Here is a 13,855-nt window from a genome sequence, read left to right as displayed (position 1 = left end):
TTGACGATCGTCTGCCAAATACTGAGATAAATGTTACAGTAACGGCGGAGGGGCTGGAGAAACAGCTCAGTCCTCATTACTATTCTCGCATGCGCTTTATCGTCAACGTGCTCCCTTTGTTGGAAGCAGGCTCGCAACGCTTACCAAGGGTCGTGTCTGTCTTGGGGCGCGAAGGTGATGGCCCTCTGATTCTCAAGGACCTACCATATAAGAAGAGCTACTCCATGCGTAACTGTGCCAAACATGCCATTACTATGACATCCCTTGCGATGGAGGTGCTTGCTAGTGCTCATCCCTCTACATCCTACACTCACACGTACCCTAGCCTTGTCAACGCCAATTTAACGTGGGACATGGGAGCTGTAACGTATATGGGGGCAAAGGTATTGCTCTCCCTTGCGTACTGCTGGAAGGTTCCTATCCAAGAAAGCGGACAGCGACACTTGTATATTGCAACAAGCAAAAAATATTCACCTCTATCTGCATTTGAATCTCCTAGGAAGGCGGCGGCAAGCCTTCTGGATTACCGCAGCGTTCCGCGACAGCACCAGAATACACTCCCTCCAGTGCAAGATATCTCAAAGCTAACGGCCATACTTCACCTAACCTTTGCAAGCACTGCGCAATGTCCTCGAGGCTGACCCTAGCCGTCTCATCACCTGACTCCCGAAGCTCCCAATGAAATGTCGCCATCGTGCAGTACAGAGCATCAAGCGCAAAGGGGCAAATTCCGGTCAGCTGATCTTGAGCGCGCGGATAATTATCCAATGTCTCTACGACCTTCAAGATCGCATTGTGCGCTTCATTACTGATACTTCGCACGATAATTGTTGCATCCACTTGTAAAATCTGCTCTTCAGGCGTCTTAGCACTGCCCGAGAGTGGATAACCAGGCTCATTGGCTAATTTTTCCGGACAACAGTAGTTGTCGAGGAGCAAGAATAGGGCAGACCAGACCAAACAGCGAGGGGCAAAAAGATCTAGATATCCTTCTATATTTGTAGAACGTGATGAGTTTCCCTCGAGTATATCACTGAAGGCACATAATTCCTTCGTGAGCACGATGGCCATAGTAGTGCTTTGCTCTTTGGGAACTTGCTGACACGTATGCCGGAATTTCATCACTCGATCGATGCATATAGCGGATTGACATAGACGGGCGAAGGGCGACTGCAGGTTAGAGAAGGGTGTTGAAACAGCGCAATTCAAAGCCCCAGAAACATCGCCTGAATTCTAAATTGAAGGCGTGTCAGTAAACGCTCTCATGGAACGACGAAAAAGAGTACGTACCCATCCAACATCGTTCCCTGGCAAGACATCGACTTCAGTTGGTTCTGGGCAGGAAAACCTTCGCCTGCTACCGAGTGAAATTGCTCGGTCAAGAATAAAGATAGCCCACCAGGTACGCCGTCGCTCTTCTAGTTCAGTCCAGGTCGTCTGTTCGCAGGAGAAAGTGATAGCCGTGTCAGCGATAAGCACCCAAACCACATTTACATCCCGTCAAACAAGACAGGTAAACAAACATTACTCTCTATAATTCTCAAGCACCGTCCGGAAGGAGAGAGCCCAATGATATCCGCGTACCGAGAGCAGGCCCCAACTGTCATCCATGCGGCGGGGTAGAGGGCGTGACTGTATTCATAGAGGGCGACCAGAATTATAGCCTGGAGACAGCGTATTGATATGACGTTATCCGCTTCAAGGGTCCGAAGGAAAGCTCGGGTAGTCTCGTATAAGCTTTCTGTCGACTCGGGGTATGTGGTTACCAGCTTCATGGCAAGAAACAACATCGCCAGATCCGGTCCGCCGCCTTGAAACGGGATGCCAAGATCTATTCGTTTCTTTGAAATAATTGGCATCCAGCGATGGATCGTATTGAAATAAGTCTGAGAAATCTCTAAGATCCCGTTCGCTTGGTTAAGGATCGTAAGAACATCCTGACCAGTCAGGTTGGCAATTTTTCACTTGTTCCTTGCATGAAAGGTTACATACCATTGGAACCGTAGCTGTTGGCCTCGGTAGCTTCATCCTGGCCCACTCATAGCAGTCAAGATCGAGGAACATGGCGAACGGAAATTGGGTCAAAGAGAGTGTAGTGTCAGTCCATGTTTTTGGGCTGCTAAAGGTTGGGGTAGGGCTAGCAACAGAAGCAGAACCACCGCAAGCAATATTCAGACGAGCCTCGAGTTCTGTAATTCTGACTTGCAGAGCTGCGAACTCATCCGCCGAGGGAGGTGGCCTAGGAGTCTCATCGTACTCACAAGCACGCCCAGTCCGGGCACAGAGACCACATGCCGGCAAGCGTTTGTCGCACTTGCGTTTGTTTTTCTTGCAAGCACAGCAAGCCTGATGAGCGTTCAAAGGGTCTTTTTCCATGCTCCACATCAGACACCAGGAGAAATTGTGAGCTCCCAACCTCTTCTAATTCAATTAATAATTCGATTTATACGCTCTGCGATAAGCGGGCGGTGCGGCCGCGTTTTGTGGGTCACTTGCTCTCACCGCTTCTAATATCATAACCGACGGAGTGAGCAAGTTGGTGGGGCAAATACATCCAAGGCTCGGAACTGCAGCTTTCGAGGACAGCTGACGCCTCAACAAGGTAACCAGCCCCTTACAAAAATTACCACCTTTTCTGGTCCCTCGCTATATGTGAGGGTCCTCCTTCGAGGGTCCTTCACCCGAGATGTGGGTGATTAAGCGGCGTGAGGCAAGACCGACACACTACCCTGGGTCGACCAGACCTGAGCCCTGCCACCTGCACTTACTAGTCCACAAGCCTCGAACATCAAAGTAGACTGCCACCCTAGCCAATATTACACATATTACACACCGATACCCAAATTGGCTTTCACACGTTCGACTGCATGGATATTCATTCCTGAATCAATCTAAATAGCACCAAGAATGGCTTCTATCGTCGTTGCACGAGTGCCATGTGATGAACGTGTCTTATTAAGCAGTTTAAAATAGTATCATTAATAGAAGGTTATACACGACTTTTGCCCCACTTTAAACTCCATTGAGGCCCTAAGAACAATTGCGGTTTAGTTCGGTTCGGTTTTGCGGTTTTGCGGTTTTTGGCGCACTCTAGGTATATGCGCTTATTGGCAAAGAGGCGGTGCTTATTCTCTACATTCTAAAGACCTTTCTCTTTTAGCATCGGTGTCAGGACATTTTCGGGATCTCTAAGTAGACTGATATAATATCCCTAGTTCCCTGATTAGGAAACCGTGGGACCAAGTGGACAAAGTATTCCTAGGAGCACTACGCATAAAATGGTAATGCTAATTGAGCGGCTAATTAGCAAGCTCTATTATGACGTATTTAATGGCAGCTAGATTACTAGGATCTATGATCATATTGATAATGCCAGATTTTTTTTGATAGGGCGATAGGGGTCATCTAAAAGGGGAGAGGTACACGGTGTTACATTTTATTGATATAGCTTACTTAGGCCGCTCACCCCTACCCTCAGCTCAGACTTAGTGAGTGAATAAGGGCGCTTAGATCATGATCAATGAGCGGATCAGAGCGTTTAGTCGACGATCAGAGTATGCTCAGTGAGCAAAAAGCGGCAAGGTCTAAGGACTAAAACGGAAATGGAACGCCAAGAAGTGGTAGAGAAAATCAAGTACGTAGGTATCGGACTTTGTTGATGCGACTCTCCGGCCTCCCATGTGCCGGCTTGCATCTTAGAAGTAGATATGTCTGTCGATGGAACAAGCAATAGAAGGGAGCGGTACGTAATGGTCTGATGTCCATACGTCTCTACGTATGTCGAAACCTTCATTTTCAATTTTAAGATCACTATATAACCTAGATTTTACACTGCCTTCTCCACGGCAAATCCAACGCAGCTTAGGTCTAACGAAATTTGCGGCGTTGTCACAGGATGACGCACATGCATCTTTCCTGCTCCATGCCATTCACCCATTAACTCTCGTCCCCCGATGTGTAGTCCGAATCCGAGTACTCGGAAGCACTCTTTGACACGATCGACGATGTCTCGGATTCGTCCTCGTCGCCGTCCACCGTGTCTTCCCAATGTTCACTACTACAAGGGATCGTCAGTATCGTCTCTCTCGGGAGTCAAAGTCCGGGCCGATGAAGGGGAAATGGGACAAACCTGTAGGACTCGTTCAGGTCGCGCCAGTCTGGCGGCAGGTCGTCTGCGACTTGAATAGTGTGGGCGTATCTTTTGATCTTTTGCCAGAAGTAATCTGTCTGTGGACGATCGCTTGCGCTTTTGTAAGGGAAGAGCTGTTTGACGAGGACGGTTAGTGATTAAGAGGTTGGGCTCGGCGAAGAACATCACTTACTTTACTGGATATGCAGAGCTGGATGAATGATACGACAAAGGCAATCCACCATTTTGTCCGGTTGGGGCCTCTGAGACCGCGCCCACTTCGAAACTCGATAGTGCCGGTACAGCGGGCGCCGGGGACGATGTGCTCGAAGTTCCACATCACACGCCGGTCGTCTTGCATAAAGCGCCTCAACTCCTGCTCGTCATCGACCTTCCAAATCTGCTTCATAGTCTGTTGGACGTTGGTGTTGGAACCGCTCTCATACCACACGCCGACGAGTGAAGCTTGCCAGTTTTTCTGGCAGTACGCGTTGTTGCGGCGGGGAGCGGGGGAGCATGTCGCTCAGGTTGTTCGCGTAAAAGACGATGCCGCAGGCGATATTCTTCAATTCAGTCATGGTGAAGCGCTTGTTGGGCCCAGGGGAGACGTGGATGTGGCTGCCGCATTTGGCGGAGCGGCGAGGCATTTCGAAGACCCGGTTCCAGGAGGTCCAGAATAGGTCGATCTCGGTTTCCCACTGTTCGCTGGTGCTGAGCACTGGGGACACGGCTTCTATGGGAACTTTCGACTCAGCTTATTAGTATTTTGTGGTTAGGACGGAGAGCGCTGTCCCCGGGATGAGAAACAGTTCTCACTGGCAGGGTGGGCTGGGTTGCCCAGCGATCCATCCTTTGTCAGGAACCATTTGTCGTAATGCTCAGAATGCTTGCGGTATCTGCCTGCCAGGGAATCTGCCTTTGCATCAAGGCCATGGGAGCGGAGAGACGCAGCGAGTTTCTCGTAGTAAAACCTTCGGCCCAGTGGGTGTCGGACTACGTGAGGTTCGGAAATGAGCTCGATCTCGATGCCGAAGTAGAAAGAGTACCTTGCCATGAGGTTCGTATCAATGTCGCTTGCGTTAGCTCCTTCATATATACATATATGTCACACACTACAAGGTGGGCGCTTGCTGCTACACACAAGGTGAGAAGTCTGATAATATGTTGTCCATCACATCTTTAGTCTCTCAGCCTCATCAGCCGTTTCCGAGTCGATTCCTCGTATCAGATAGTGACGCTTGGCAAATCCTCGACATTGAACACCCCTGCCCATGCCGCTCCCCAATCGAGCCGGGAAAGGTCCCAATAGGGCCCCCCGCATGGGGGTGGCTGAGTCTGAGCGCTCAACCTCCCTCTCGTCTGTACGAGTAGGAAGGTAAGTCACCGGGACAGTATAGGCGCCGAAGAGCCCAAAACAGAAAGAGTCCAATGCAGTAGCTGCAGAGCGAGAGACAGTCGCATTACGGTAGCTCAGTCACCGACAAAGAGAAAACTGCAGCACGACGAGTATGGCCTCTTATCCGCCTTGATTCAGGCAAGTTCGAGGGATGCACGTGCTGGAACGGAAATACGTGGTTGATGCGAGATAGCAGCGAGACGATGCTCTGTTGAGTAAGATGCCGATACGCTTACTGTACAGCAGTCGATACGAGTATATGCAGGCTGTAGCCCTGACGCGATACCTCGGACCTACACAGGCTCTGACAATATAATTATCGTCGGGTTGTACGAGATGGTATTTATTACAAAAATAACCAATCTAAAATAGGCAGAATTCAATATGGTGGGCTTCCCTCTATCAACTGCCGTAGGTAGTTGGACCAATCACGCCGTAATAAAAGTGAGTGCAGATTCCGCCTCACTGCGCCATGCACCTTCTTGACACGTCATATGAAATGCTACATCCGTGGGCATTAGGCGCGTGGCTTACGCTGTGATGAATTTCTCAGCCCGATCGAAATCTGATTGTGGGAAAATAACACCATACTCTTGTTCACACAATCATTCTACGCAACACGGATTGCTTGTCCCACTGTGTCTACGACTGACTCCTTCCGCTATTCCTTACTTCTTGCTAGTTATTTGAGCCATCCGGGTCGTGGAATGCCTCAGCCTAAAATGTCGTCCAAAATATTTCATCGCCAATACTATTTCACCTTTGGCAGCAACATGAGTTTGACACAAATGGCAGAACGTTGTCCCGGAAGCACTTTCATCGGGAAGGCCACACTGCGAGGATATAAATGGCAGATCAACCAGAGGCATGTGGCGAACATTGTCAAAGTCACCGAAGGCGTTTCAAGTGGACCAGCAGGCCAGGCTGATGTGGTCGAGGGTCTTGTGTTCTCCATTACCGATAAGGACCGTCGGACTCTGGATCGCAAGGAAGGCATCAAACTCGGTGTTTATGAACGAGTCGTGCTGAATGTTTTTCTGGAGCGACATCCAAATTTAACCGAGAAAAAGACAGCGTTTGTTCGAGACAGGCTTCAAGATAAGCCTTGTGACATTGGCGAAAATGCAGCAAATCTACAGCCCAAGCTGCCAGTCCTGTCCAAAAGGCCGCCGCCCTCAGTAAGAAGTCCGGCAGCCGAGGTGGAAGAAATTGAGGCGATCACATACCTGAGCACCAAGTATGCTGAAGATGGACTGATACGACTCGAGTATGTCCAAAGGATGGAAAACGCAATACACGATGCCGTGAAGCTCGACGTTTCGCGGGATTTCGTGGAACGGTATCTTGAACCTTACATCAATGGAGATGTGTATCAACCGGAAGAGGACGTCCAAGAAAAGCCCTCGACTTCCAATCCGTCTGTCTCACAGACTGTCTGCGAAGAAAGGAAAATGAAGGCAAAAGGCGGACCTGTTTTGCACTCCGCTGCTGCACAGAAGCCAGATCACGCCCATCGAGCTCATCACACCAGAAAAAGGAGCCACGGCGCAAACGCCAGGAAACAGCCTCTCCGAGGCGAAGATAGAGAAAGCAGGAGAGCCCACCCACGAATAGGCGAAGAAGAACCAGTCTCAAGAAAGGAACGAGACAAAGAGCCCGCCGGCTTTTGGTCCTCCATGTCGTCAATGTTTGGCTCTGGTCAGAGTCAAGGCACCGCGAAATCTCCTCAGGATCGCTAAGATAGGATAAATCCCAAGTCAATTAATATGATGTTATTCAATAAGTTAAAACTGTTTACTTATAAAATCAAACAACCAAACATAATCAAAGAAATTATTAAATTTAGTATGGAATTACTAGCCCTATTGGATTGAATTGAAATTTAGATTATAAAGATATAACCATGGCTGTGGCAGGCCTACGTCCTAGGGCTCCGAGCAAGCTACGTACGGCAGTCAGTATAGGGCATTCTGCGGCAGCTTATATAAGACGTCCGGCGAGCACCGACAATCAAAGCATTGACTGTTTACAACTCCTAGCTGCTGCTTACCATACTGTTTGTATGAGTGGGAGTGGAGTTGTCTCACTATTCCTTTTGCCTATTGCTTAGATACTAGGTACTTGTGTATTTATAAGCGTCCTTCCCCCGTAGCTACCTAGGTAGCCCTTGCTCCCCAGTTTAGTATTCTAGTATGAGCGTACCAATATTACTACGTGTTGACTGACAACCGCTTCATATGCTGTTAAGTGCCTACGTAGGTAGTTTATCTGTATATAAATACCTATGTACTTGATTTCCTTTGCCACTTCTTGGCGTTCTCTTTCCGTATTAGTGCTCAGGACTTGCCGCTTTTTGCTCACTGAGTAGATTTGAGCACGCCCCTGAGCGCCCTGATCCGCTCACTGAGCATTACATAAGCGCTCTGACCTGCTCACTGAGTGTCACCTGATAATCACCTGAGCACCCGGATCCACTCACTGATCATCATCTGAGTGCCCTGATTCGCTCACTGAGCATGACCTGAGCATAGGCATGAGCGGCCTGAGTAAGCTACATCAATAAAATGCAACACGCTAGTTACATCACGTGTAACTTTTCTCTAGATCACCCACATCGTCCCATCAGAAAAAGATTGGCGTCGTCAATGTGACCGTTCGCTCTAGACCTGTCGGTCTCCCATTTCTGGCTTTGCTCCCAGGATCATTTAATTGATTTGCCCCACAATGCCCATTCGGGCTTTGGACCTCTGCTACGGTGATGGCCAGTGGGCGAATCTACTTGGTCTACAATCTTGCCCTGTAACAAGTTAAACTGAAGGAATTCATGTTCAGCAGACAACGAAGCCAAATGAGCGCACATATCTGAAGCCCTTCCTGAGCGTATAACGTCAAGTCTTTTTTTCGCCATTGCTGAATGGAATTGGTGGCCCGCCATACGCTCCCAGGAGCCAGCTAGACTATCATAGTGCATTGCAATACTCTTGAGGCTTATAGAGTGTTTTGTTTCAGCCAACCATTTACTTTAAGAGGTAAGGCGGACTCCCAGGAATCCCCCACCTTTCTAACATTTCTCTCTGAAGTGATGTCACCCCAAAGTGGATATATATCGAACCACTCCTCCCAGAATAATAATTTTATCATGTCCCTGCTATCCATCATTACAAAGACAAACACTGTAAGCTCGGTCTTAATCCACTCCTTGATCCGCATCAACTGATCGTACATTAGATTGTCATTGTTTTCCCCTTTGCAAGGCCAAGTTGATCAGTATCACCACTTCTCAGGCTGCTCAGCGGAGCGCCCCGGAGGCTCACAAAGCTACCGAAAAATCACGCTTCAAAATTAACAGGGCTTTGTCGTCGATTGTCTTCCGTTGATACTAATCTAAACTGGGTGTCATCAGCACTTGGTCAATCAGAACCCCAGCAGGTCCGGTCATGAATTCCAACGTCATCGTGGGCAAGGGGGTTAGATCCCAGTACGAAAAGTTGACTGAGCCCATTGCTGACATTTATTTTGCAGGGGTTGAACGGGGATGCTCTTGATTCTGTGACATAGGAGCACGACTGTTGAGCGAACGGCTACGCATGCGTGAAAACCTCTGTGTTGTGCGTCAATTCGGAGGCCCTGTTGTGATTAAATTTCGGCCGAATGATTCTCTTCACCAGCAGTAATATCTGATCAGAAGACAAGCGCGGCGTTAGCTATGGAGAACAAGAATTGTGAGCAGTTGTTCAAGTTCGGAAAGATAACTGGCACTGAAGTGCATCACTTGTGATGTTAAGGGCAGACCATAGAGCTGCAGCGATCTCGAGACGTTTTGTAAGCGCTCTTACCTGTGCTATATCCTTCCCGATTTTCTCGACACGTCGATGTTTCCGCTAGATGAGAGGTTGTGAGGCATGGTGAAAGTATGGCACAATTTGGATTTAATCTTAGTTTCCATTATTTCGATCTGATATACCTCTTTTCTGACCAAGAGCAACAGCTGGTAACCAAAACGGCTCCTTACCTTGCAGACAAGGAGAAATACGGCGTGCTGAGAAAAGCTTGCTTTGAGGAGGTAACCACCTCAACAAGCCTCCAAATGTTGACTGATATGTCTCCCAGTTTTCGGATCCTGGGCTTTATATCGAAACTTCACAACATCCTTACTGATTGCTGAAGATCAGTAGCTTTTGTTGTATGACGTTTTACCGCCCTTGTTGCAAGAACCAGATGCCAACACAAGGCTTGCACCGCAGGCCATCGCAGCTGCAGAGACCTTTTGCCAAATCGGACATGGATGGACCCCTCCGATCTGGTTTCCTAACGAAGTTTTATACTTACAAACGGAAGGGTTTTCCCTCCCCACTCCAGTGGACTTTCGTCACCGATATCATTTCTCTTCAGTTATCCGATGAACGACAATAGTACAGCAAGGAACCCTAGGTGCCACCAAAATTCAAAGACGATTCTTCGCCATACTTTAGCAATTCGGTCCTCTCCAAGCATTACAGAGAATAATCTACCAGCCGAAGCTGAGCGGGAGGAGCCTGCATGGTATCGTTAACCAGTTGGTTTAAGTGGAAGAAATCTAAATGCAAGGTGCTTCTTCTGAGCGCCAAAACCAAACGAAGCCATATCAGTTGAAGTGCCTGAATATTAGCTTAATTATAAAGCGGACGGCTAATGGCCCCAGTGTAACACGTCAGTCTTGGTCGACTCTCGACCCTGGGAGCTTAGCGTCGACCGAAATGACTACCATTGCCAGCAAATGGATATTTTTATAAAGATTGGACGTCTCTGGTTGAACACTAACAGTCCGTACTCAGTATGAAGTGAGGTAATCCGTTAAGGGTCCAAAAAACTGCAATCACCCAAAATCTTGATTAATTGTTTTCCTGTAGGCTGATATATCTGGGTAATTATCGAGCTTCATCATGGCTGCTTCGGCCCGGAATTGATACACCTTGCCCGTATTTCTCTGAGAGAAAATTACAGATCCTGAAACCGACTTGCACAGCCACCGTTTCGATACAGACAAGCCACAATACTTCGAAGTACTGTATAATTTTCGATACATCAAACAAGCATGTTTCCGTAAGATACCAGCGTCGTATATTCTCGGCCAGATGTTCAAGTTTGAATAGTCTGATTTTCTACAATATGCACTGTTAAGTTCAGCCGCAAAAAATTGGCTTATTCGAACGTCGGATCAACGAGTCAACTCCTTTATGTTCAAAGTCAACTTCATCCTGTGTGTTTCTGGTGTAAGTGGTAGAATATGAAATTGAAGTTATCTAGGTGACGGTAAAACTGCCGCCTCGGGTAAGCCAGCACGACCGCACTTTTAAAGTTTGTGCGAGGCGACACGACAGACCAGCAGGAGGGGACGGTTTCTGCCTGATCTTGCTCAACTTTTCTTCTTTCCTACGTCATGCATGATTTCCGACATCCGAGAGACATAAAAAAATGCTTGTATCCGTACGATTCCGGGGTCATCCAGCTAAATGTGCAACGCTTAGGGCAGAACTCCGACAACAACTCGTCCTGGACGGCTCTAGTAGACCAATCCACAGACAGTGGAAATGATGTTCCGGCACATATTGCGAGACAAATTACGTGTGCTTTACACCCTACTCTATCCGAAAATGACCGGTTATCCTGGTCTTTAAATAGATTACGACTGAAGTGAGTTTTTCAAGTTCCACGGAAGGTCGATCTAGGCATTTCATCTGATCTGGCATTATGTTATTTAGGTACATCAACGGTGTGGATGTTATATCCGCTGAAAAGCAAATTCGTGCAAGTTCTGCTATAATAAGCTGCAATCTTCCGCACCTTTATCCAACTGCCAGCAACAGCGAAACATCTTCAGAACTCGACGTGTCATGGGGTGCATATGACGCGATTATCACTCTTTTGCAAACTCATTTCCGTCACTGCAAAAAAATCATGCTTGTACTTTGGACCGATCGCACTATTAGCTTATGGAGGCGCGAGGCAGGGCAGGAGAACGATGCTATGCTAGCCCGGCTTGAGAAAGTACTTGTCCGGGCGGATGAACTTCATCGCACACTTGCTCAACAGGGATGTGAGTTTTCGATTTTTCCATCTCCCGCCGCATTCGAATTGTGCCTAGATCAAGCAAAGGAATCAGGTGGGGTTCTCGAAGAGGGTGACTGGGATCATAACCGGGGTGCTGAATCCCGCGTCTGGCGCAGTATTGAGCCACAACTGGGCTATTGGATTCGAACAAGCTTCTTTGACATGTTTGAAAGGGAGGATATGGAATTTGTGTGACACGAGATTAAGGGCATGCAAGGGCCCGTATTATTTTGCCTGGTCTTCTATATCCATATTGCTTACTTTATATTCTAATATGACTTACTGAATTTCTCCTTTTGCAAGCAATATTGTTTAGCTTACGTAGACTTAGTTACATCGTTGCAATTGATCTGTAATAGCCCTTGGCCACCAAACAAGAAGGGATTCCTCGCGTGGATACAATTACATTGATGCCTTGTTGTCACAGAGAGCCAATAGAACTAAGTTCTTGGGACTTCTGCTGGCTTACAGTAAGATAGCTGTTCCCAGGAGTCCAGGAGCTTTGGGTTTAGGAAGCTACTGAAACTATTTGAGGGGTGACGACGGTATCTTCTAAGAGTTAATTGATAAGACGGAGAAGGCACAACTGCTCCCAGGAACGAATCAAGAAGTAGCGCTTCTCCCGTCAGCAAATATTCTAGCCCATGGATTGCTCGCAAGGCCTGTGTACAGAATAAACGAAGAAGTTCCAACCAGCGATTCCCACCACGTATAAAACGGAAAGAGGAAATCGACCCGATGACGTAGCCATAGGGTCTAGAAATTGTGAGGGCTGCTACAAGACAAGATTCGGTCCTCCATTGTGGTATTGACAAGAACGAATTTGGTTCTCACAACAATCTCAGTAAACTTGAGTTAGGACGTGCGATTGGTTGCTCCTTTGATTCCATAACATGGCCCATGTACACCTTATCATTGCCTTGATACCTTGTATCTTCTTTGTATCCGCACTTCCATCTCGTGGAAGAGGTAATTAACGTTAAAAGATCTAGAAGTTTTAGAATTCCCTTATTAAATACATCTGGAGCCTTCTTCTCTCTCTTGCTCGGATGCGGGGACCTGCCGCAGACCAGCGAACGGCATTTGCCCACAGCTCATCTGTCTAATATTTCATCCTCACCTAGCATATTCATTGTTAGTGAAAACATCTTCGGAAAGGCCATGAAAGTAAAGGACCGTCTGGAGGTTGTCTTTGTAATGGAGGTATTTATTTGTACTCTTGTTCAATATATCCAGATAAATGAAAAATAAGCTGAGGATAAGGCGGAGTGCCACTCAAGGCCGAAGCAGTATGTTCGAGAATTTTCAGTGTTGTTGGGCAATCTGCCGCTTATCGCTCCTTAATCAGTTCCTAACCGTTTGTTCTTACAGTAGCTAAGAAGAACAAGGGGCTTCTCAATCATATAACCGCTCCTCATCCGCAGCAACACACCTCGGGCACTTTTCTTCTGGTTCAGCCTGTGAAGAAAAATAATCCAACGCGCCGTGTATCTGTATTCTTTCCCTCGCGATGATATCTTCGTACCTGCTCAGTAGCAATTGCGCGGTGAGGTGCATCTTGGCCCGTTCCCTGGAGAAAATGGTGTCGGAAGCTGAGATGTGGTGCGATACCGCTTGTAGGTATTGAATCGTATCGTTTATCATCGCCGTACTGATTGCTGTAACTCTTGGAAGTCTCTTTTGCTGCATCTCTTGCGTCGCCAGTTTTCGTAAGAGGGTTGAGGATTCGGCTGCTCTCTTTTTCCCTTCCAGTGAGGGTAGATCTTGGTTTCCTGCCTTCATGCAGCTTTCAGGCGGTTTAAAGTCTCTTGAGCTAGCAAGAAAGGTAGCAACAGAGGTAGCTACAGTCGTAGCTACAGAGTCAGACAGGGACCGGTCAACGGACGGTTGTGAAACCTGATTTGCGTTGCCGCGATCTCCGTGGATGAATTGGCCGACGACCGGACGGAAGTTTTCACCCGATTCTTTGCCTCCATGAAACATGCTTGTTAGCTAATTGATTTCTCGGGAAAGGTGATCTAGAAGAATGATACCAGCTTGCCATATATGTCCGTTTTGAACTTCTGTGTCTGGGGTAAGGTGCATGTTTGATATCCGTGGCAGCTTGTAATCCATGATTGCTTGGTTCCCCTAATGGATATTGTAATGACAAGATCTTGTAGGGGAAAGAAAACTTGAGAGAATCGACCACAAGGACAATTATGACCTTTAAATGTTGTGGGCTGAAGCGGTCATGTCAG

General features: G+C 47.6%; 3 protein-coding genes across 3 annotated transcripts; 1 reads left to right on the top strand and 2 right to left on the bottom strand.

The window, feature by feature from the left end:
• Window positions 1-495: 495 nt before the first annotated feature.
• N7446_005270 (Zn(II)2Cys6 transcription factor) lies at window positions 496-2,411 on the bottom strand (the record flags this gene model as incomplete). The annotated part of the gene is made up of 4 exons (XM_058514018.1): window positions 1,993-2,411; window positions 1,524-1,937; window positions 1,291-1,437; window positions 496-1,233 (listed from the first exon to the last, which is right to left on the bottom strand). Exons 1-4 carry the CDS (start codon window positions 2,383-2,385, stop codon window positions 496-498), a joined length of 1,692 nt encoding a protein of 563 aa, XP_058375347.1. The 5' UTR covers window positions 2,386-2,411.
• A 1,525-nt stretch (window positions 2,412-3,936) lies between these two features.
• Window positions 3,937-5,183, bottom strand: N7446_005269 (uncharacterized protein; the record flags this gene model as incomplete). Its single annotated transcript, XM_058514017.1, has 5 exons — window positions 3,937-4,057; window positions 4,130-4,263; window positions 4,323-4,529; window positions 4,576-4,883; window positions 4,946-5,183. 5 exons carry the CDS (start codon window positions 5,181-5,183, stop codon window positions 3,937-3,939), a joined length of 1,008 nt encoding a protein of 335 aa, XP_058375346.1.
• A 1,064-nt stretch (window positions 5,184-6,247) lies between these two features.
• N7446_005268 (gamma-glutamylcyclotransferase family protein) lies at window positions 6,248-7,264 on the top strand (the record flags this gene model as incomplete). Its single annotated transcript, XM_058514016.1, has 1 exon — window positions 6,248-7,264. The coding sequence occupies one exon, from the start codon at window positions 6,248-6,250 to the stop codon at window positions 7,262-7,264; it is 1,017 nt and encodes a 338-aa protein (XP_058375345.1).
• Window positions 7,265-13,855: the final 6,591 nt, after the last annotated feature.

Source organism: Penicillium canescens (assembly GCF_028828765.1).
Source record: "Penicillium canescens strain IBT 15451 chromosome Unknown utg000003l_segment0_segment0, whole genome shotgun sequence".
In the NCBI taxonomy this organism is placed as follows: domain Eukaryota; kingdom Fungi; phylum Ascomycota; class Eurotiomycetes; order Eurotiales; family Aspergillaceae; genus Penicillium; species Penicillium canescens.
Note: the sequence above shows the minus strand (reverse complement) of the source record. Positions and strands in the feature narration are given on the sequence as shown.